Source organism: Bombus affinis, chromosome 5 (assembly GCF_024516045.1).
Source record: "Bombus affinis isolate iyBomAffi1 chromosome 5, iyBomAffi1.2, whole genome shotgun sequence".
Taxonomy (NCBI): domain Eukaryota; kingdom Metazoa; phylum Arthropoda; class Insecta; order Hymenoptera; family Apidae; genus Bombus; species Bombus affinis.
The window spans coordinates 13,443,208-13,465,419 of record NC_066348.1 but is presented as its reverse complement, the minus strand read 5'-3'; the positions used below and the strand labels follow the sequence as shown (position 1 = coordinate 13,465,419).

Below are 22,212 nucleotides of genomic sequence, written 5' to 3'. Positions count from 1 at the left end.
TGGTTAACGGGGGCGATTGAACTTTCAATGGACCAGCTGGCTTAAATACCAACGCGATAATAAACGACAACTTTCTCGAAGCAGGTTTCAGCGCAACGATGACGAACAGAAGAGTTGATTGTGCGACGAAAATTCAGAAAGGCGACCGGTGCGTCGGGATGTTGTCAACCGATGCGTAGCTCGGTTCTTTCGCTGTTTGGCAGATCGGAAGAACCATGGGCAATGGATCGTCCTGCTGTCCGCATCGCAAGAAGGTGAGTTCTTTCCGATTTTTAAATATTTTTATCGTTTTTCGTATTTGTCCTATCGGTTTGTAACGTAAATTCGTCCGGTTTTTCTTATTTCTCAATATTTATATTATAACTCGATATTCGTTGAAAGTTTCAAATATTAATCGTGATTCTCGTACGTGTAAATATTCGATCGTGAAATAGTTGTTAAGAAGATTTAAGGGATATATTTTGGATTTTCGAATCTTTAGTGCTAAATACAAGTTGATACGAAGACAGGAGATATCGTAAGTTCGGTGCGTGACCATTCTGCAAGATGGCAGCACGCTTCGATTATGATAATACCGAGACGCTTCTTAAGACGATAAAAATGGAATTTTATTAAAACTAGCTAGAAGAGTTTGAAACGTGAAAGTGTAATTACAAAAAGAAGGTAATATCGCTATTTATTTATCAGAAATTAAATTCCATATTTCTGAAACATTTAGAGACAACTAGAAGAACACAAAAACGACATGAAAAAGGAGATTCCATAGTGAAAAATATCGACAAGTAGCGCTCTATCTAAACTGAACATTCCTCGCTTCATCCAACACCCTACGTTATTACAAATCTTACGTTATTAATAAAATCGTATTACGTACTTCTACGATATGATCAATAGAATCGACGCGTATCAGTTCTTTGACCATTTTTTTAAATAACGCTAAACGTTTAAAAGAAACTATCGAAACATAATACGAAGATACAGAGCCACGCATATATTACGCACGCTATATTACGAAATATTGCTCCAGACGGAATATGTATCGCTAATCTGAACTCTATTTCCAAACACTCTACACTCGCTCGTTAAAATCCTACCACACCCAGAATACGATCAATAAGATCGATACGTGTTCAATACTCTCCCCTTTCATATCTTCTTAAATAACACCAAACAGTCGAAGGAATCTCTCACAGAACCTGTTACCAATCGATTGCACAAGCGACAGAGCGGCATCGTTAGATCCTAACGAGTCGCGTTGCGAAAAAACCATCGCGGCTAAGCGACGATATCCACGGGAAAAACGGCTGGACGGGGGTGTGCACGGGTGAAAGGGGGCTGCCCGTCAGCTGATAGATATCGAACAGATTCGCAATTGTGCAATTGTGCCACACGGAACGGGCACGCGGCCTTCGAGTCGAGAATAACTCGACTGCGAGTTATTTTCTGAAACCAATCTTGTCGCTGATATACGACTGAAAAAAACCGATTACGATCGGTCAAGCAGTCTGCTGCGATCGTCCGCGAGTCTATTCTTTCTAGTTGCATACGCGCATCGTATTTGTCTGAGATTCGAAGCGTTCGAATTTCGAGAGAAACGTGAGAATAAAGTTAGAAGGATTTTTCGAACGTTCTTTCCTTCCTTCGGATGATAAAACGAAGCAACGTGTCCTTTTTCATGGTATAGTTTAGAGCGACGAAGCTTTCTACAGGTTATTTTTATTGCCTTAGGTTTAGGATTATTAGAAAATCCATAATTATAACATATTATATTCATGAAAATCAAGAAGATACGTTTTTCGATAAAGTAATTCGATGGCGAATTTTTACAAAGGTTTCTTTAGATTGTATGATAATTTTGGAGGATAATTATTGGAGAAATTTGTAGTTAATATTACACTGTGCTCGTTTTAGATTTTTCTTAAGACGTCAGATAATAGAAAGAATTATACCTAAACGTAAACCATCCACTTATCCTACAGAGGGTTAATACGAACAATAATTGTAAGTTATTTATTGAATGTTTATGGAGATAGATACATTCGAAGCAAAAATGATTGAAAATGAAAAATCGTATAAGATAAGTGTATTAACATAATGGACAAGAAAATCCGAGGAATTCTGTAATATTTAACAAATTACGTATTTCGAGTTTCCTGACGCAAAAAGTGACGTAAATTACAAGTAAGAGAATCGTAACGGTAATCGTAAGCGTTGTCGGTCCGCTTTTTACAACGTTCATCATAATTTGTTCGTTGCTCGGGTAGCTCGACTTCAAGTTGCATTGCAAATTACATGTTCGAACATACCGATAAATTTTTTTGAAGAGATACCCGATAATTAACCGAAGATTATATCGTTCATTCGGAGTCAGTAATTTAATATAGACAGTCGCATTGATATATAACGATTTTCAGCTTGTGCGATCAGTGAAACCAAAATTAAACCCTCGAAAATTAATATTTATTACTACGTGCGGCGAATTAATAACATTTAACACGAACCAACCTTTATATTATGCAAATTGCATGACAAACTACAACTGTACCACCGAAATTGAAACAACAAAATGTTAATTCGTGCTTTAACTGTCGTAAAACAACGAATCAGTATTATTACAGAAAACGGAAGATGAAAAAAATCGAAGCTCATAGGAAGGATAATCCGGCAAATAAATTTTTCTTCATTTTCTTATTTCCACTTTTGACTAAAAACTAATGCCTTGATATGCCATAGCCGAAAATGAAAAAAAGAATCTGTCAAGATCGAACACGATGCCTCTCAAAACTATTAAGAAATACATTTTTTATATCTTTAATATTCTAATGTTATGACAAACAATTTTCGTAACGTAGGATCTATCGACAACGTACTGAATCTAAAAACTGTTCTCTTATAAAATATGAGAAATGTATTTTTTCGTATCCTTCTCTTGCTCGCTTCAATCATAAACCAACGAATAACGCAAGAATTCGCAATTAATTATTAATACCCGAAATTTTTCCATTCGGTCAACTCAATCGTGTCGACCAAAATATTTGCCCGTCTGTTTTTTCTACGTCCCTCGCATTTGCACATACATATATTCGATCTTACTATAAATTCTACGGAATCGTATGTATAATGAATTATCATAATTAACATCAAATTTCGTTCAAGTTGTCTCAGGATCATTTACGTTATTCCATGCGAAACTAGTAGACTTTTTACTTGTTTTGTTTTCGTCGTAAGGCAGAAATTAACGCAATCCTGGCGAATAATCGCATCGTGAATTCCTCAAGACTGATTTACTAAATAATCGCTGCTTAAAGGATCTAATAATTTCTCCAGCGTTTACGAGCTTTCAAGATGTTTAGTTTTTATCCAAAGATATGAGATAATACCACGCTATGTCCCGATTGTAATCGAACGAAATTTCGCTAATTTATCACCAACGATATATCAAAGATTGGTGCCGGTCTTATAGAAAAAGCTGCGTATTTTGCCTTGCAATTAACCCAACTCCGTCTCTACTAATTCTCCACCGAGTCTCGGGAGAACACCGTAAATTTTCTTTCAAATATCCGTAAGAACTTTTAGTCTTCCATGGCTGATGTCTTTACGACTTCCAAAGAAGCGTAAATCATTCGAGCTTGCGTTCTTGTCCTGGCAGCTTCCTCAACGAGATGTACTTTGTTTCTTTTTGCTCACTTTTCATTTTATTATACGTTCTCAACAGTCAAGATAGGAAAGGAAAATCGTATACATTTTTATATTTTTGTTACGAAAAAGGAAATCGAACCTTTTGCTTACTGCTACTTACTATTAATTCCTCGGTTACCGTTTTATAACACATTTTGTAACGTAAGCAAATTGATAGTTTAGAGATTCTAATTCATTCTATTGACTTAGTATCTACTTCGATAAAACTAATGTTGGGATATCTCTCTTTATTTTTCAATTAGTTGTTAAATAAGAACGGGAGTTTTTAAATAAAAAAAAAGAACGTTCCTTTCACCATTCTCTACCACACCCAACTTAATCCAGATACATATCGCTATCTTCCTTTCAAATCGAAGGAATGATCACGAGATGCCTGTAATTCTATTTTGTATCTTTTTAAAAAGATAATCATTTTTTAAAAATCAGCTGTCAATAACCATAGGAACAAAATTAATAACAATCAATTTGGCTGCCAAACGAAGGAAAACTTACACAATTTTAAATAATATCCTCGTTAACTCGTACTCCTGAAACGAACTGTTTCTTAAAAGTAGCCCGCAGTTATCGCAAGAAGTTAATTAATACGCGCGATATAGCCCACAAATAAAGAAAGAATTATACTCTTTTGAAAAGTTAATTTATAAAAACTGTATGGACGATGGAAATGAATTCGAGAAAGCGGCGTCAAAGCGAAACCCGTTGTTCAGGTCAAGAACATACGAAGAAACGAAGTAATGAAAATGCCTGACGCGGTTTGCAAATTACGTTGATTATTTCGGTGCGTTTGTTAGGCGCGTAACGCGAGATCGGATAAAAAAAGGCCGACGCGAAACACGACGGCGATCGCGGCAAGCAGTCGGCATAACCCAATTAAGGATGACACGGGTAATTACGAGGTATCAGGTGTTGCAGGAAAGCTGCGACTACTTTGTCACGGTGTTATCTGCTGTCACGAGCCAGAACTCTCTCGTGAATCCTTTGTTGGGCTTCACGGGTCGGTGAACTAATGTAAAAACTTCGCGTTTTCCAACGACTAAGAATTTCTTACAATTTACGGGTTTAATTGAAGGGTTCGTGACGAAAATGGGGACAACACGCTATTGCTGGCCACCTTTGCAGCACACGTAAGAAGTTTCAAGCGGAGCGCAAGTGCCATTATAAAAGAATAACGATTTACGAGAGGGCAGAACTCGAGTGGTATGCGCGATAACACCGTTAGAGCAAAATTCGTGAAAAATATTTATGTGTTGAGGTTTGTTAGTAAAACAAAACTGCTGGTATTTCGCGTACATTTCATTAGGGTTGGTTATGGCATGCAATATTTCTGCAACATCTGTTAAGATTCTCTTTAATCCACAAAATAAGGCCCAAAGAGCGAATGCATACTATTTAAAAAACATAAATACATCAACGCAACGTTGACTCTGAAAGGGTAAAAGATAAAATTTGATTCGACGATTCCTTGTGTCAACGATAACTAGAAAATGTTCCGTTAATATCTTGATCATAATATCTTGATAATCTTGACATAATATCCATCTTACCATACTCTTTCCATCAATATATCTTCTTGACATAAGATAATTACAACTCATTGCCATATTAACTTGAAAAACCATTCAACGCGCTGGTCGATTATTAATTATTAGTCAATGTGCTTGTCCAGACGTCTATCCTTCCCAGCCGCGATTTTGCAACAAAGGCATTGGATAAATATCGAACGTACAATCATTTTTCTTCGCAATTTTTCTCCTCGAGCGATACAATCGCGTAAACAATTGAGTATCGTAAAGTCCCACGCAGTGTAATAGACATTATCGACATGAAAATGAAGCGATCGCCTCGAGTCCCGCGACACTTTAATGAGTAAGTAGTAATCGAGAAGCAAGGACAGTTATTCAGCTGAGAAACCGTCGAACAGGATCGTTTTCTCAGGACGTCGTAAAAACGGAAAATCCATTTTGTTTGCCTTCGCCTTTTGACACGGGGAATTTATGTTCCTCTAGCTTAATGTCCTCCGTTATTGCGTCGAATAAAAATAGTAATCGAAGCATAGTACCAAGCGTATCACGTTTCCAACTGTATTCATCACCGTCGCTAAAGGTTTCTGAGCCGTGAAATCCTGGATTTTTATATTTGTTTTACTCCTGAAGGATTTCAAGTTTTTTTCGAATAAAACTTTAATTCTTCTTAATCCAAATAATTTCCACGGGATTCGATTTTTCAAATTTCCTCGGTAACTAACAGGTTTCGTCGACCTATAGTTTATAGAATTCAATTTCTGACATTTTTGCAAACAGTTACATATCCTTTTCGAATAATTTATGCACTGGAAAGTATCTAAATTGAATGGACAATGTCTCGCCCAAATGCAGAATTTATGTCCCCAAAAACATTTATCTCGCTCTTTTTTTGAAATCTAAATTCACATAAAAAAGTCATATGAATATTCCAACTATTCGTAACAGTCCACACAATGAGATCTCGACATTTTTATTATAAATCTTCTTAACGATCGATATACAGTGGCTAAAATAAGCATTTGCACACCATTATCTTTATCGCAGAATTTACATACTAATTAATTATGTCCGAGCATATTGTGTTACGTATCATTTAGCAGTATCGTACGATCAAACAAATTTAATATTATGAAAATGAAGTATAGAGCTTGATAAAGAAAAAAAAAAAAACGATTAATTGGTGAGTAATGGTACTTGTAAATACTTTACATAGCTACTGTTCGTAATTTATTGCAAATTTCGTCTCTTTCAATGTAGTTTAAAATTGCCGATAGGACAAAATTTAATGAGTGGTCTTCGAAGAAACATCTCACATGCAGCGACTTAAAAAAAAAAAAAAAAAGGAAAGTAGCACAGGCATCTATCAGAGGCTACGTTAAGCGAATTAATTTATAGACCAGGTGAATTTTTAGGGGTCAACAGGATGTTTTTAAGAAGGAGAAGAGAAGAAGGAATGAGGCAGGTGCGAAGGACGAGTTAATCGAGTTAATCATGATAATTAAGTGGCTTTGCCCGCGGCGATCAGTCTTTGGAACGTCTTTTCGTCGAAGAAAGATTGGAAAGGTTATTGTAACTGCGAGTGAGAGTCCCTCTGGTCATCTTTTGCCTAAGATTTCGAGTTGATTAATCGAATCTATTAATGGTTGGTCCGTTTCGATAAGTGGGACGCCTTGAACGAGGAACCGTAGAGTCCTTCTTCATCAGGTGTAATTATCATATTACGAGATCCGAGAAAAGTGAGATAGCCTATTGCTAATTCGTCTAACGCGTTGTCACATCCGACGTTACGATTAATCAAACGGATCATTAAGGAATAGTAGCTTTCCATTAGCGTGACCGCTGCATTTATCATATCGTAACTGGTACTTCATTTTTTGCACTACATTACGCGATTTTTACATCTTCGGTCGGAGCAAATAAACGTATAGCGTGGTAATTATACATATTAGGGTTTAAGTACAGTTATATTTCGACTAGAGATATTGAACTAACTATGGCTTTCTGTAGATTGATCGTACGTTTTCGATAAAGGCTGATAGCGTATAATTTCCTAATCGTGGAACTATTCTACCGTACAGTGGTTCTTTCTTATTTCTCACTCTTCCTCGTGTCGAGAAAGATTCTCAAGGTTTTTATCATTAATCGCGCCAATTAAAATATTTCGAAAAATGAACGCCCATCCAAGGAAAAGAATTAGGAGAACAATTAGAAAACAAAATTACAAAAAGGAATAAGACTGCAATCATCTTTCTGTAAGCAAGTGATAGATCACATCCAAGTTAACGATAGATAGCAAAATTACATTCGATTCTTATCGAGGTTCTTCGTTCATAGTACTCATACGTGTACAATATGATAAAAGCGAGGATTTGATTTCAAGATGGATACGTAAATAGATCAACGTCGATAACCACGATTAACAAAACGAAAATCGATTTGAGATTAATCTAAGATTCACGCTGTGATTCGGACAAATGTAAAGCCACCGTTGCCCAAGTCCCAGATGCATTGCTCGATTACCGGTACGATCCCGAACGAGATAATCGCGTGATTTACAACGCCAGTTTGGCTAGGCAACACGTGCACCCGTAACAGTATACACAACATCGTAGAGAACATTGAAGAGAAAGAGCTGCGTCGCGAGGTAGCTCGCGGAGTGTCACTGTCGAGATCTCGCGGCTCGATCGCGATCCAGGCGCCTGGATCGTGATTAACGAGACTACTCGCGCTTGCATTGCGATAACTTTGTCGATTCTGATATCGCCAGTCAATACAATGTTCTACGATCAGTGTTCTGGACCACGATACGCCAGTACATCTCCCAAACAGAAGTGAGGCAAGTCGTGGCTGGATGCTAATTGCCTGCGACTTCGACCAGAGCCGTTGTCGCGGACAATTTATCTTGTATCTTCATATGAAAGCGTTCTGTACGCGACGATCTTGCGAAAACACTGTCCTATTAAACGAAGCATGTAATTTCATCGAATGAATGGCCGAATGACTATTCGTTCATTTTTATTTTATTTCCTCGATTATTAAGTGACACACGATTAATTGAGATAGATCGAAACCGTTAGCACAGAAATCTACGAGCGTTAATGACTAATTAACGTGGAATTGCCAGGGACGGTCTAAACGACTCTAATCAAAAGATTAGATACTAACGTATTTCTCATAGCGACGCCTATTTACATTTATATTGCGCGTATGCTACTTTATTGCTCCTGCATCGACTATCACTTCGGCATCTCATCTCTGTTTAATCACGGACGTTGGATAATTTATTACATGACGGTTGATTCTTTTCCGATTTATCCGACGATCTGGGAAAAGCATCGACGGGGAGGGCTAATTTATAGTCGCTGGAAGGTACTTCTTGATCGACATTTTCTCGGTACGCAGGCAACGTCGAGAGGCGGTTTAGGTCAAGGCGTTCATCGAGTCTCATTGTTCTTCGTCGCGGCGAAAGTGCGCATACGATTATCGTCTATTTATCCCGATGCTCATTTAGAATGATGCATACGCGTGCATAATCGTTACTACGAACCTGACGATCGTTCCCTCACGATGGAATCGTTGGAATCTGCAGAAATTCTACGATCTGATACGCCCAAGGGATCTAACAGCGTAACGCGATAAAACATTTTATCCTGTGCTAAAACGGATCATTTTTCAGATCGACGACCGTTCCTATGCTCCCAATGGAATGCCTAACCAATCCTGGCGAGAATATTCCCTCGTATCCAGGAATTTCACCGAAGAATCCCGAGTCGAACGACTTCCTTACTACTAGAATCACGTTTAACCTTAGTATTTGAAGCTTAGGGCATTATGAGAATCGCTGTAGAAATCAAGCTCGTGACCGATATCTTTAGTCGTTTGCATTCCCTGAACCTAATTGTTCGTTCGTAATAACCGCGTTTACGACGATGCAAATCAACCTTTATTCCTGTAAAATATTCTTGAGGAATTTTTACCGTACAACCGATGTTTGTTCGTTGGAATTCGAAAGACTTCAAAGGGATACGCAAGGATTGTACGAAAGAACGATCGATCTATCGGAAAAATCGATATCAAATGTCATTCGGTATATCATTAGGCAATCAGACGTCGATAGTTCAGCTAGATTCAGTTATTCCGCTAACATTCGAGGCACGCAGATCCGAGACTGTTTGGTGATCAATCAAGATCAGGATTACATATCTAAACGACAATCGCGATTGTAATGGAGACATTGCATAATGCCCAGTTGCGTGATTCATCTTGTTTATACTAAACGTAGCTGTCGATATCAAGCGAATTTCATCTTTGATCCGATGTGGATTCCCTTTGGTTGTGGATTAATTGTGGATTTCTATGATCATCTGTGTAAAATTCCACTAAATGTCTCAATACACTGCGATACATGTAATCATTAAAAATATAATGCCACGATATGTCTAATTTAAATTAGCCATATTATTAGGTTGGTGCATGTGAAAAGTTTTTCCAAAGTTTGGATTTGACAAACTGATAACGTTAAATTGTGTCCCGTTGTTGGCTATCAATTATATTAAAGGAAAAAAAATCTGCTATAAATCATGCATGTTCAATGTTCAGAAGATTTATGATAGAAATATTTCCAACATCTTCTGTGAATCGCAGAATATTTATAAGATACATCACAAAGAACTGAAAATAAACCGAAAGCTTATGTCAAGAATGCAAAAATTTGATATTCAAAGTGTAAAGTGAAATGTGAAAGTGTAAAGTCATGTGCGTGTGCGAGTGAAGCAAGAAAAGTGTAGTCAGGCTAAACGCGAGATAGTTATCTGTTACGAGTATCAACTTCGACAACGTTCAACCGGTTCCACGAAGAGGCGAGTGGCGCAGGATCGGATCAAAGGAAACGACATTGAAAATTGCCTTTAATCTAAGACGCGCAACAAATCGCGAAGGATGATTGAATCGATTACGCGCTACAGAAGAATGAGACAACCGCGTAACAAGGCAAGGCAAGCACTGATATAAATCGCTTACTGTCAAACGCGTTGTACCGTGTACATGTTCACAAATCAAGCGAGGAGACCTAATTTGTTAGAAAATAAGAGCGCGGATAAACGTCATGGGAACAAGGCGAATGAAGTCTTTACACGAGAAGCTAGCATTATCATAGTCAGGGAAGCATAAAACTATAGATCTACCAAGAAAGATTGCTAATCTATAATTGAACTACAGTGGCACACGAAATTATGTGAACCAGTTGCAATAGAAAACTTTTATCTACGTATATATTGTATATATTATATAAAACATTTTAAAATTCCATTAGCACTGTAATGGGACACACATTATATCGAAAGTAGCTTTATTGGAAGAATTTGAAACTAATCTGAAAATATAGAAGTTACAAGTTAATAAACTTTTAAAAATATAATCATGATAGCCAGTTTTTACTATAGTGATATTGAAATTTAAAAATTCCTCGTATAAATAATATAATATATTCGTAAAAGGTGGCCGAATACTTCCATAAGCCACTGTATTTATCGTTTCCTTTTCCCGTGGTTCAGAAACATGATTCAAAACAGTACTAAATTATAGTTAAAAATGAAATTCGAAGAAACAGCCAGGAGGATAACATTGTCGCAAATTCTGTAGAGATTATTACTGCCTTTATAGACCACACGCATGTTTCGACTATCCTGGAAAATGTCTAATACATGTATAATTTCGCTTGAGGCCCTATCGAGATTCGCATAACGACCCGTTAACTCTATCATTATGCGGAGAATGTATAGACGAAATTGTTTGTTCGTTTCCGCGTAAAAGTGGCATCGAAGGTGGAATTACAAGACCGTCGTGTACGCGTACCCGACGATTTCGAAGAAATGTACATAATATTCGCTTTAAATTATGAATTTACGTTCTCCAAACGTTTGCATCAGTCATCTGCGTGTACTGCCTCGTTCATAACGTTTGCATGAACATACTACGCACCATTAAAGCGTTGCTTAGCTATTTTAACTACGTTTGTATAGTTTCCTTCCTAAAGTGACTAATGTCTTAAAGATTTTACGTGAGCTGGTCTTTATATTTGATTTTGAATAACCAACAAATTTAGTGAGTTTTCTAAATTAATAAATAAATGCTAAGTGATGCGAGAGAGTCTTTAGAATCAAATATGTAATTATCTTACAAGGCAAGGTACTTAACATAATTGACATAGCAAAAGTAAAGATTCAGGAGATCATTTCATTGAAATCATACTTTCCAACTTTTCAAGGACAATATGCATTTTTATATATCTACATTCGGTATCTTAACTAGTATAGAATTATACATAATACCTAATAATTCCATTTCAAAATATACATTATAATAGCACACAACAATTACATCTTAAGACATCCTTTTTATAACGTTACGAAAAAAGAACACATATTCCTTTTACCAATCCCGTGCGCCTCGCCTCCTACTTAGCTTACAATAATATCGACCATCTAATCATAGTATCTTCACAGTATCGCGAAAAGAAACAACATGTATATTGCTTTTAACAATGATACGTAATTCGCCTCGTATCTAAATTACGATAGTTACGAGGATTCGGAAAATAACTGCTGATAATATCCTTGACATTAATCATCCACGACATGAAGTCCGTAGCACACGGGAGCCGTTTCTAGGTGCTTGAAAAATTGTCCCGGGCGCCATTAAACGCGCGGTAGCTCTGTAAACATGCAGCGAAACCGCGGGGAGCCACGTTCACCGTTTCCGACGCTGGCTTGCATTAAATTTCTGCGTGGCGCGGCGGCGGCAGCGTGGCTTCTATGAGAGTTGCAGAAAAAAATACTATATGAAGCCTCGGCATTTCCTGTACACTCCTTGGTGTATGCTAATGCGGGGGCCAATACACTGCCGGCGGCGTCTCGTACGTGTACAGCCGTGTTAACTACGTGATCGCGTGGGCGTACACACCACGTAACAGAATACAACGTCGATCAGCGTTTCTAACGAAAATAAAGCCATTCGCGTGCCGCGTACGGTCGTAAAGTCTAGCGGCGTCCCCGCGGATATTAATGCCTGGCTTCTAGGAAAGAACCGCTAACGACCAAACTGTCCCCGTGTAACTGTGATTCGATATGAATCAAGCGAGGCAGAAATATGATAATGGCGGACACGATATTACACGCTAATCGCACGAAATGCGTCTTTCTGTGGCGCCATAACGGTCACGGTTTTTCGTCGAGCGAAGAGTGGGAATAGTTGTTAACTCGCGATACATTGTTGACATTCTTCGCGGTTATGTTACGTTAATAGACCTTCCTGGTGATGCACAGCTTGTACCAGGTGAAGTTAACAAACTTCATTTGTATATTCTATAGTCAAACAGGAAGATAACTTTTTAATAAAGCCTCAAATAACCTATGTTTATATTGAGTGGTTATGCGCATAGAACATACCGACAAAGTTTGTCTATTAAACCTTGACATAGCCAATAAATGTAGCTGAAGGTTGTGCGAAAAAGTCGAATTATATAGTAGAACGTTTATTCGTACCTTACCTGTTTATTTCCTACGAAATTCGAACAGGAACGAACAGCGAGATTGATTCGTTTCGTAATAATTCACTTGCGCGGCACGTATGTTTGGAAACGGAGCTACCAGGTGGCGATCGTGTTGCTCGACTCGAACGTTCGTGAAACGCGAATTCTCTCGTTCGTACATTTAAAAACATCGTTGCTCGAGGTCATTGTACGGAACAACGTATCTCGATCCAGGGAGTAATTCGAATCTCCATGGAAATCTAATACGAAAGAATGACTTCTCCTCGTTGAATAATAAAGATTCTCTCCCCACTACGCGACTGGTTTTGCGACTCGCGTCGAGTTTTTAGTGCATCACGCGCCGCCATGCCGGATTTGGTGCTGGTCCGCGCAATATTTTACCCAGGCGCCACTGCTCCTCGTAGGATTTCAAACGAATAGTGAACGTGGGCGCGTGGATTTGAAATCGTACTGGAGACGCTTCGAGAGATCGAGAAGTTGAGTGTAGACAACATATGGCGCAGCCGCATTACTTTCGTCGGTCGTCTCGCGCCTCCAGTGTCTATCGCTAGTTATTGTCGTACATTTACGAGGATGACCGCGATAATTACGACCATATTATCCGTCACGAATAAACTCGCTCGCGGTTGAAAGTGTAAAAAACGTAACTACCTTTCAGTGACAGAAGTGAACGTTAACAGCTGTTCGTGCGTGCACGCTTTCTACGAAATACAGTAGTGCTGCGTTAACTATCCATGATTTATTAACAGGCCATTGTTATCCCCACCAGTTCTTACGAATTCCGTACAGTGAATCATGTATCATTAAAAATATGTAGCATACGTGACATAACGAATACCGGAATGTAATTTATAGATTTTCGAAATAGAGAACAATTAAAATATTATATAATTGTAGAATTTTACCTATTAAAGTAATAGATAAAATAATAGTTAGCTAATACAGATAGTTATCGTTAGTCAGGTAGCAAATTATATTACAGGTTAGTAATTCAATTTCTACGTGGCAATTGAAAACCACAAGGGAAAACATGTCGTATCCATTTTTGTTGTTTTTTAGAATACTCGATGGCTAAACAGTATTCTAATATACAACAGTTGAAAAAGTAGAATAACTTGATATACTATAGATTCAAACATAGATAATAAATCAATATTTTGGAAGAAAGAAATAATTCAGTCGATAATTCTATTAAAGATTTCATTGAATGGGAAAATGTATGGAATCTAATTACCGAAATAAGCGATAATAATCGATACTTACATACCAAACTATTGGTGGTAAACGATGTTTATGACAATCGATACTTTTCCATCTCTAGTTCCAACTTCTGACCAGTTACCGTAGCGCTACTACACACTCTTTGTTTTTGATGACACGTTAATATAATTTGACAAATGTTTGATATTGCAATAAAGAATTTACGTGGGTGAATCGTAGTGAACGTGGCGATCCGACCAGTGACCTTTCAGACATGATGTAACTTCCTCGCGGTGAAAGACTTCGTTTATAATCTGTATCGAACGCGCGCGTTCTATGATTTCTGGCGGGACAACTTTTCAAAACGTGTCGCGTAAAAATCGTTCGACTATTCACATGACAGGCGTGCACTACGTGCATCGTTGTTATAACGCAATGCACGCAATGTGCTCATTAACCCGCGAACGTCTCTGAGTAGAAACAGTTATACGGCAGTACTGTTTTTATGCAATTCTCCGTACAATTCGTCGTGAATGTAGTGATGAGTTAACTATAAACCAAGGAAGTGAGGTTAAGTGGAAAATGCGCACTGCGGCGCCACCACGAGGTATCAAGCAGCTCCGTCAAACCACAGGGCACGATGCTTCGTTGAATTACAGAAGCCGACTGGTATGTTAGCTTCTGCATTAATTTTATTTGCGCACATAAATTTTTATTTATTATTTACTTCTTATAAGAAGAATTTTACCTAAGACAATTATGAAATATTATAAGTATTATCTTTAATGTAAAGGTTACTAATGCAGTCCTTACATGCATTTATAACTATTACTCAATTTTTTACGAGTAACGTTGCTCACAAAAGTACTCCAGCATTTATATACAGGTGCCTCTAATGAATGTTTTGTGTCCCATACGAAATATTTTGAAATTTCATTAGCACTGTAATGAGACTTGATTATCATTATTACATTGTTAGAGTTAATCAAATAAATCTGAAAATGTACATAGAAATTACAGTACTTATGGCTGTTTGAATGCTGTCTACTAACTTTTTATTAAATACGCAATAAATATCTTACAACTTCTACATAAATTTTAAGGTTGGGTTTAAATCTTGACAATATAATGCCCCTTACAATATTAATGAAATTACAAAATGTTTTGTATAACACACACGATATACATGTATAATGATATTTTTTTCTATGATAAGTGTTAAAAATATACTTTTATGAGCCACTATAAGTAATACCCAATCAGTATCAAAAATAACCGAAGATAGTGGAAAACACATAAAGGTTAGGTTATCGCCTTTAACAACAGAATTTATTTTTTGATAAAAATCAGTCACAAAGTTTTACAATTCTTATAACGTTCAATAAGTTTCTGTTTAAAATTGTAAAAAGCATAAAGGCAGTAATTAGCTTGGAATAAAATGAGATAATAAAAGTATTACGAAACGTATGTGAAAGTACAAAGAAACATTAGCGCGCCAAATTTCAATCTCTCCATCAAGCAAGTATGTATTTTGATAATCTTCGTACATTTTCTCCGTTTTGAATTACATTATCGCGAGAAATTCGCCAGATGTTAGCATCTTGCAGATTACACGTTGATTTCCATTTGACCAGACACAGGAAAACGCTTCCTTCTTGTGGTTCGTAGATTCAAACCGGTTTCATTCCGTATATGCTTAAATCCAGTTTCCTTTCACCTTTATTCAAGAACTATCGGTGTCGTTCGCCGATATCGTGGCTTATCAGAGCATTTTACGTTTGTTGACCGAGGATAACGCTTATGCGCGTTCCTCGTTTAGTTTCAATCCCGTAATCGAACTTTCGTGTGGTCTTTATCGAGATCGCGGTTCCATTAATGAAATACACGTGTATCGAGCGTATCGATTCTCGAATTGAAGTCGTCAATTGGGAACGCTTGTCTACGCCCAGTCGCCATTTTTATCTGGTCGTCCCTTTTTAATCTCAGCGATTTGTTCGTATACGTTACTACGATGCTTTGAGATCGGGCTGAAGATATCGTCGAGGTACAAGCGTATCGAATTTCCTTCGCGCTTTGCCTTTCAATCTTACCAGATTGTCGCCAGAGTCACGAATCAATGTTCAAACCAATGTTCAGACATAACGACGTTTCTTTCACTCACTGTCTTCATATTCCACAAGCAGTTTGTAGTATTTTTTGTTTACAAGGAGATTTTTCTCGTTTCACGAGGATCTCGAAGGCTACTTTTTTTCTTCTTACGAGATAATTACCCCATTAGCATCTCGGTATATGAGAGATTCAATCGACAGCAAGTTCCTTTCTTGAAACCTATTCGAACTGTTTATAGTAAGAGTAACAGTAGTATTTTAGTAATATCGTTATATAGATAAATCAGGTAAGTTTTTATACAGTCGGCCTTTTTAGGGCCATGTAAGGAATGTAAAAGCTCTTACGAAGCGGCCTTGACGCTTTCACCTATTATCCTTTCTCTTTGATATTCTAATGCGCTTTTGACCTTCTTTAACCCTTGTACATTCCAACTTTCCATCCCAACGTAAGTATATTGGAATTCGAAGGAGAGAATTATTTCTCTAGGTGGTATGTTAATTATTTCTCAAGGTCACTGGTGTTTTTATGAATAACATCCGAGTTAGATTCCAAGTGGATGTGTACGCTTGTATATGGAATCTTATTTGTAGAAACATAATTGACCTTGAGCTGTTGTTGACGCCTCCACAGGTACACTCCTACTTGATACTCTGATACCTTTTATAGTCTCCTTTAGTCACTAGAGGTCTCATTATTACAAATCCCATCTTTAAAATTTCTTATTTTAAATATCGAATATTGCAACTTTAACATCGTTTAATTTTATTAATTAAATAGTTGAAACTTGCATTAGCGCTTGGAATATAAAGTAATGAAATATAAATTAAGGTAGGAAAGACAGAGACTTCCCTTATTTGGTACTTAGAAAGTATCGTAATTAAAAGTTTTATCGTTAGTCTAAGTTAATTTAATTTATTGCGATATCCGAGTTCCCGATCTAACGAACAGAAAATACCTTTACAAACTTGATACGAAGAACGCGTAACATGTATAATCACACTAAATAGCAAATAGATATGAGTTTGCAGTAATTAGATCTCGATGAAACAGCAATCTGTTGATTCTAAATTATTGATATTATGCAAATCGAATTAGCCGTCGGCTATCTCATAAAAACGATCGACTTAGCACATTTTCCATCGGTGCATGGATGTGGTCCGCCCACACCTCGGAATCACAGCCTTGACCCACCAATTCGAGATCAACTCGAAGTCCATGCTATCATTTCCTTTTATTTATAAAACTTGGCAAAATTCGGCAATCGATATTTACAATATAGAACGACACTCAAGAAACATTCACTCTATTATATATGCAATGCAGACATGTATATGCAAGTGTGATTACTCAAATTCAAACGACTTAAATTAAAATCTCTTGACTAATCTAAATGAGACTTAAGGACATTCAAGAATCATAACAACTGAGACTAAAAGGAAAATCTGGTTCGACAATAACATCCGCCGTAATCTGCATATCGTTGAGTATCACCGTTAACGATGACGCTCGTTGAATCAAAGTACGCGTGCACCTTGTACGCGGCACGGTCGATCGTGTCGAATAGAGTGATCGACGCAACGTCGATCAACCGTTGGACCATACGAGTGGTTCGAAAATCGTAGGAAAGGATACACCGGTCTGCGTATCACGTTGAACGATCGAGTTCGTGTACCAGTCGCAGCCCACACGTGCACCAGTTGCAGCCTTGGCCGACTGACGAGGCCGCGGCTCTGTTTTTATTTCCCTCTGTCCGCTGCTCGCGTCTCTTCTTTTTCACCTTTTAGAGCTCGTTCACAAGGCAACGCATATGTATATATATTGCGATACACGTTTCACGATAAGCATTCACGCGGAAACTGATTTTCGTCAGTGATAATGGTTATCGATAATCAAGAACATTTTCGTCATTTATTATGGTTATTGATAACGGGGAACAGTTATTGGTAACATAAAAAAAAATTCCCTCGTCAATAATGGTAATGAAAAACAACTTCCAGCCTGATACTGTTTATTAATAACCAAACACTGTTCTTATAGCCCATAATGGTTACTCCATACCGAAGAGCATTTCAACTAAAATACTACCTCTCGTATTATAACATTTTTTACGACTGTTACGATTCCTGGTAGAAGATTCTTTCTCTTACGCTGTGCATCGAACGAACCCAACATGTACCTGTTTCGGATTCATTTTTCTCTTTTTATGATGGCTCTTTTATGTTATATCGTTCGTTAAAAAAACATATATTTCACGAGCAAGATGTTACTCACAGGAAAATACTCACTAGCTATGAAATCAGTCGGATACTGTATCGCATGAGTATTTTAATGCGGGATGTGTATCGCATACGTATATCGCGATACACGTATCCTCATGTACGGGAGCTTTTAAACTATAAAGGATCCGCCATAGCGGGCACACGCTCGTGCACACGCGACACCACATTGAATTATTTATAAGGATCGAGCCTGGCCACTCTCGATGGATGCCACCTCGACAGGGTTACCGCATAATATCCGCGCATTAAACGCTAATAATAGAATTCTCCTATTTGCCCCGTGACGTCCCTGGAGGTATCGCCTTCCGATTGGCTGCTACGCTAGTCTAGCTGTCGCATAATTGCTCGATGCACTCACATTCCACCAGGTTTTCATTAATTGCGAAAGGGGCGTGCTTGCCGATTTCACGTCGATGGAATCTTCAACGCGATACCATCGTCCGGTAGTAATTCATCTTGGTGATTTTCGACCGTCACAGTTGTAAATCAGTCGTGTGTCTTGTGTGGGAGGCATTTATTATACGACAATGTCAGGAGATGCGACTGCTCGGACATAATGGAATGCCACGTTTTCCTGAACGTAGCTCCTTAACCTGTTTTCCATCGAAGGACGAAATCGTCTTTAGAAAACAACGATGTCTTTTATTTTCAGATTTTTGTTAGAAGGAGTTCGAGTTCTAACATATTCATGAGGCAAATATGTTAAAACATATGGATAATGTTATTCCAAACACGTAGATTATTATTCCACTTGTCATTTTATTGTGAACTCGATGTTCGGTGTATAGAGCTTCGGTATATAGAGTTACGTTCGATTAAATATCGTTTGATCTGAATTGAAAAGATTAGATCATGTTTTGATTAGATTTACTTTAAGTACGATCAGGTACAACATATTCTTAAATACATAGATATATATCGGTTTCTTGGGATAAATATTTTATTATACTGTACGGAATATCTGAATATAGAAATCGTTATTGTTTTCTTAAATTCTAGCAGGTGTAAATTGCGCAATTCACACAGCTGTTACGATCGTATCGACCTTTTCACCACAATTGATCATCATTCGGCGCCGTAGTAACGAACTTAATCTCGTTACCTGGCTGCAACGCGATAACGCCTCGATGTTCGCCTTGGATTTCCACGTCGTGGTTTACTATTTCACCAATCTTGGGTGCCACAGAAATCACGCCAAACTACGAAACGATTTATACACATTATAAATTTCATCATCGATGATCTTTCCGTATCTTCTATTGTCTCAAATCGATACCCAAAATTGATTAAGGCAAGTCGATTATAAAAATGGCTATGCGGTTAAATTGGAATTATAATTTAACGCAAGAGTGCATTGTTATTTCTCGTTCACGAGATCTTGTCTCTCAGTATGCAATGAATTGTCGGTGGCGTACTTTGTACCGATCGTATCGAAATTTATTGCGAACAGAATCGACGTGGCGTTAATCGTAAGCCGCTTAGACGGTTCATTGATGGCGTTCCGATCGAAAGAAAGCCGATTATCGTTGCCACCTACGACCTTCTCTATGGATTACACGCGATCTATTAGATATCACTGTACCTTGATGTTCCTATTTCACGTTATCAGTGACCGGAGTCCAGTATTTAAAGATCGAAGAAGGACAAATTGCGCGTTTCACAAATCAAACCGATTCCACTTTTTATTTCTTTCTTAATCTCGTCGCATAAGTATACGATTAATATTCAATTCTCAAGAAACAAGTCACTTACTTCTATAAGTTTGTTCATCGTAAGAAGATGATACGAATATTTATACATATTTTATAAATTCTAAAGTAAATGTAAAAATCTGTGTCCGTAACATCATCGCTTCTCTGTACTTCTCAATTTATGGATTAAATTGATCAATGTAGCTTCTGAATGGTTCAATTACTCAAACCTCAATTCTGTGAATTTGTTGTTTATCCGAGGACAAATAGCTAAAAAATGACGAAACTTCGATCTTCTGCGATTTCGAAATAATAGATAGGACATTTTAATTAAGCAGACCAAAATCGTTCGAGTAAATGATATTTTCTAATTATACGTATCATAAAACACTCAAGGACAAGGATCGAAGAAGAAGAAACGTCACAGATTTCCAGTGACACCCACTCACACACAGTAACTAAAATCACCATCAATCAAAATAGCTAACATCGTGTCTATTACTTGACAACAATGGAACCAGAACGAAGGAAACGATTAGTCAGCAGCGTGACCGATCTCGACCAAGCCTGGCACAGGGTTAATTAAAAGTAATCGAGTAACTAGGGGTATCTCTATTCACCTAAACGATTCATCGTTATCGTCGCATAAGCGCAGCTCGTTCAAAGGGGACGATGGCAATTAGAGCATCGCTGCCGCGTCGAAAGGTCACCGATAAAGCTTTCGCAGGGTTGTTTACGATGCTCTTATCATCGCGATAGATATCATCGCGGAGTATGTGCGCGTCGCAGCGGCCCGCCTTTGATGAGTTTTTCCTCCAACGATCTGTTGCACAACGTCTGGCCAGCACGAGACTCATCATCCTTCTCGTTTGTCTTCTTTCTGTTCTCTGAAGACTTGCTTTTGCGTCGCTTCGAGGCGCGGGTTAAGTGAAATCTAATTGCCAACTGAAGCGCTCGCTAATTGTTACCAAGATAGATCTTCTGGTTAGATTTTACATATTGGGAAGAGAAGTAAGAGTAGGATCTTGCATCACGAGAGTAATTCATTGAGCTATTCCTAGATTATGGAAGATGCGTGGGATCAGTGATTAACTCGAAGATGTGTTTTGTTGGACGTGTTATTGATACTTTGGTTGTTGCCAGTCATGTTGATTAATTAAAGTAGATGTGCTTGTCCCGGTCTTGAAGAACGATGATCATAATGTTGTTTAATTTTACGATTTCTGCCAGTATGGTTCATACCGATCAAGATTTTAGAATGGCAATCTTTTTGAAAATTAGTTAATAGCAGCGGAGACGAAATTGATATATATTTGTATATATATATTTGTAAAATTGTTTTTCCTTGCTATCATCGCTCCGATAAATACAAACAATTGATCGATTGGTCAACTTTATCCGTATCATAATAGAATTAGATTCGATTGGCATTGTCTTTAATAGCACAGCAATTTATCCCCTATACCTTCAATTAATCTATCGATAAAGAGATCAAATGGTTCACGTATTATCGTCGCGATGAAAAAGAATTGTTACATTAAGGAACGTTAGAGTAGATGGTTGATATGAAACTCGAAAGTGTAGGGTGATACTAATTGATTAACTTAGTGAGAAAATTAAGCTATCACAACACCAATCTATCGAATATTTCCCAATTCTAGTTCTAATCCAGTTCAAAAATCTAATTAATGTCTTTCCTGAATTCACCTGTAAAAATCGAATCAATCACGAAATGCTCGACAGAGCCACGCACCGTTGATCGTACAACTAACCGTACAAATCGATGCCAAAATCGGCGAAGCATAACCAATTTTAATTGCCCCGCAATAATTGCAATATATGTATGTAGGTCGATTTCTAAACACTTGCTTACATTTGCCATTTTTATTCATTTATTTTTTTCAGATAACGAATACCTAAAACGTTCCTATACGTTCGTACATTTATTGCATTCGTTTGTACATTACAGGTAATCCGACTATAACGTGTATACACGTTGCAAAAACGATTCTACTGCGCTACGATCTGAAAACTGGGAGAATCATCGCATAACAGCAAACTTTAGATTTCGAAAGATTAAAGTAAGCTTAAGCTTATAAATAAATATAATAGAAATAGATTAAACGTTTTTTTTTTTATTTTCCATTTATCGTTAAATTCCT

General features: G+C 37.6%; 1 protein-coding gene across 2 annotated transcripts in view; it reads left to right on the top strand.

The window, feature by feature from the left end:
• Positions 1–66: 66 nt before the first annotated feature.
• The window catches only part of LOC126915956 (NAD(+) hydrolase sarm1), a 137,811-nt gene continuing 115,665 nt past the window's right edge, over positions 67–22,212 (top strand). Inside the window, exon 1 of one of the 2 annotated variants that reach the window (XM_050721213.1) lies at positions 67–254. In XM_050721213.1, coding sequence (XP_050577170.1) covers positions 216–254 — 39 coding nt within the window. In that variant the 5' untranslated portion in view covers positions 67–215. Of the gene's footprint in view, positions 255–14,083; positions 14,641–22,212 lie in introns of those variants that run through there. The other variant, XM_050721211.1, reaches the window with a different exon arrangement.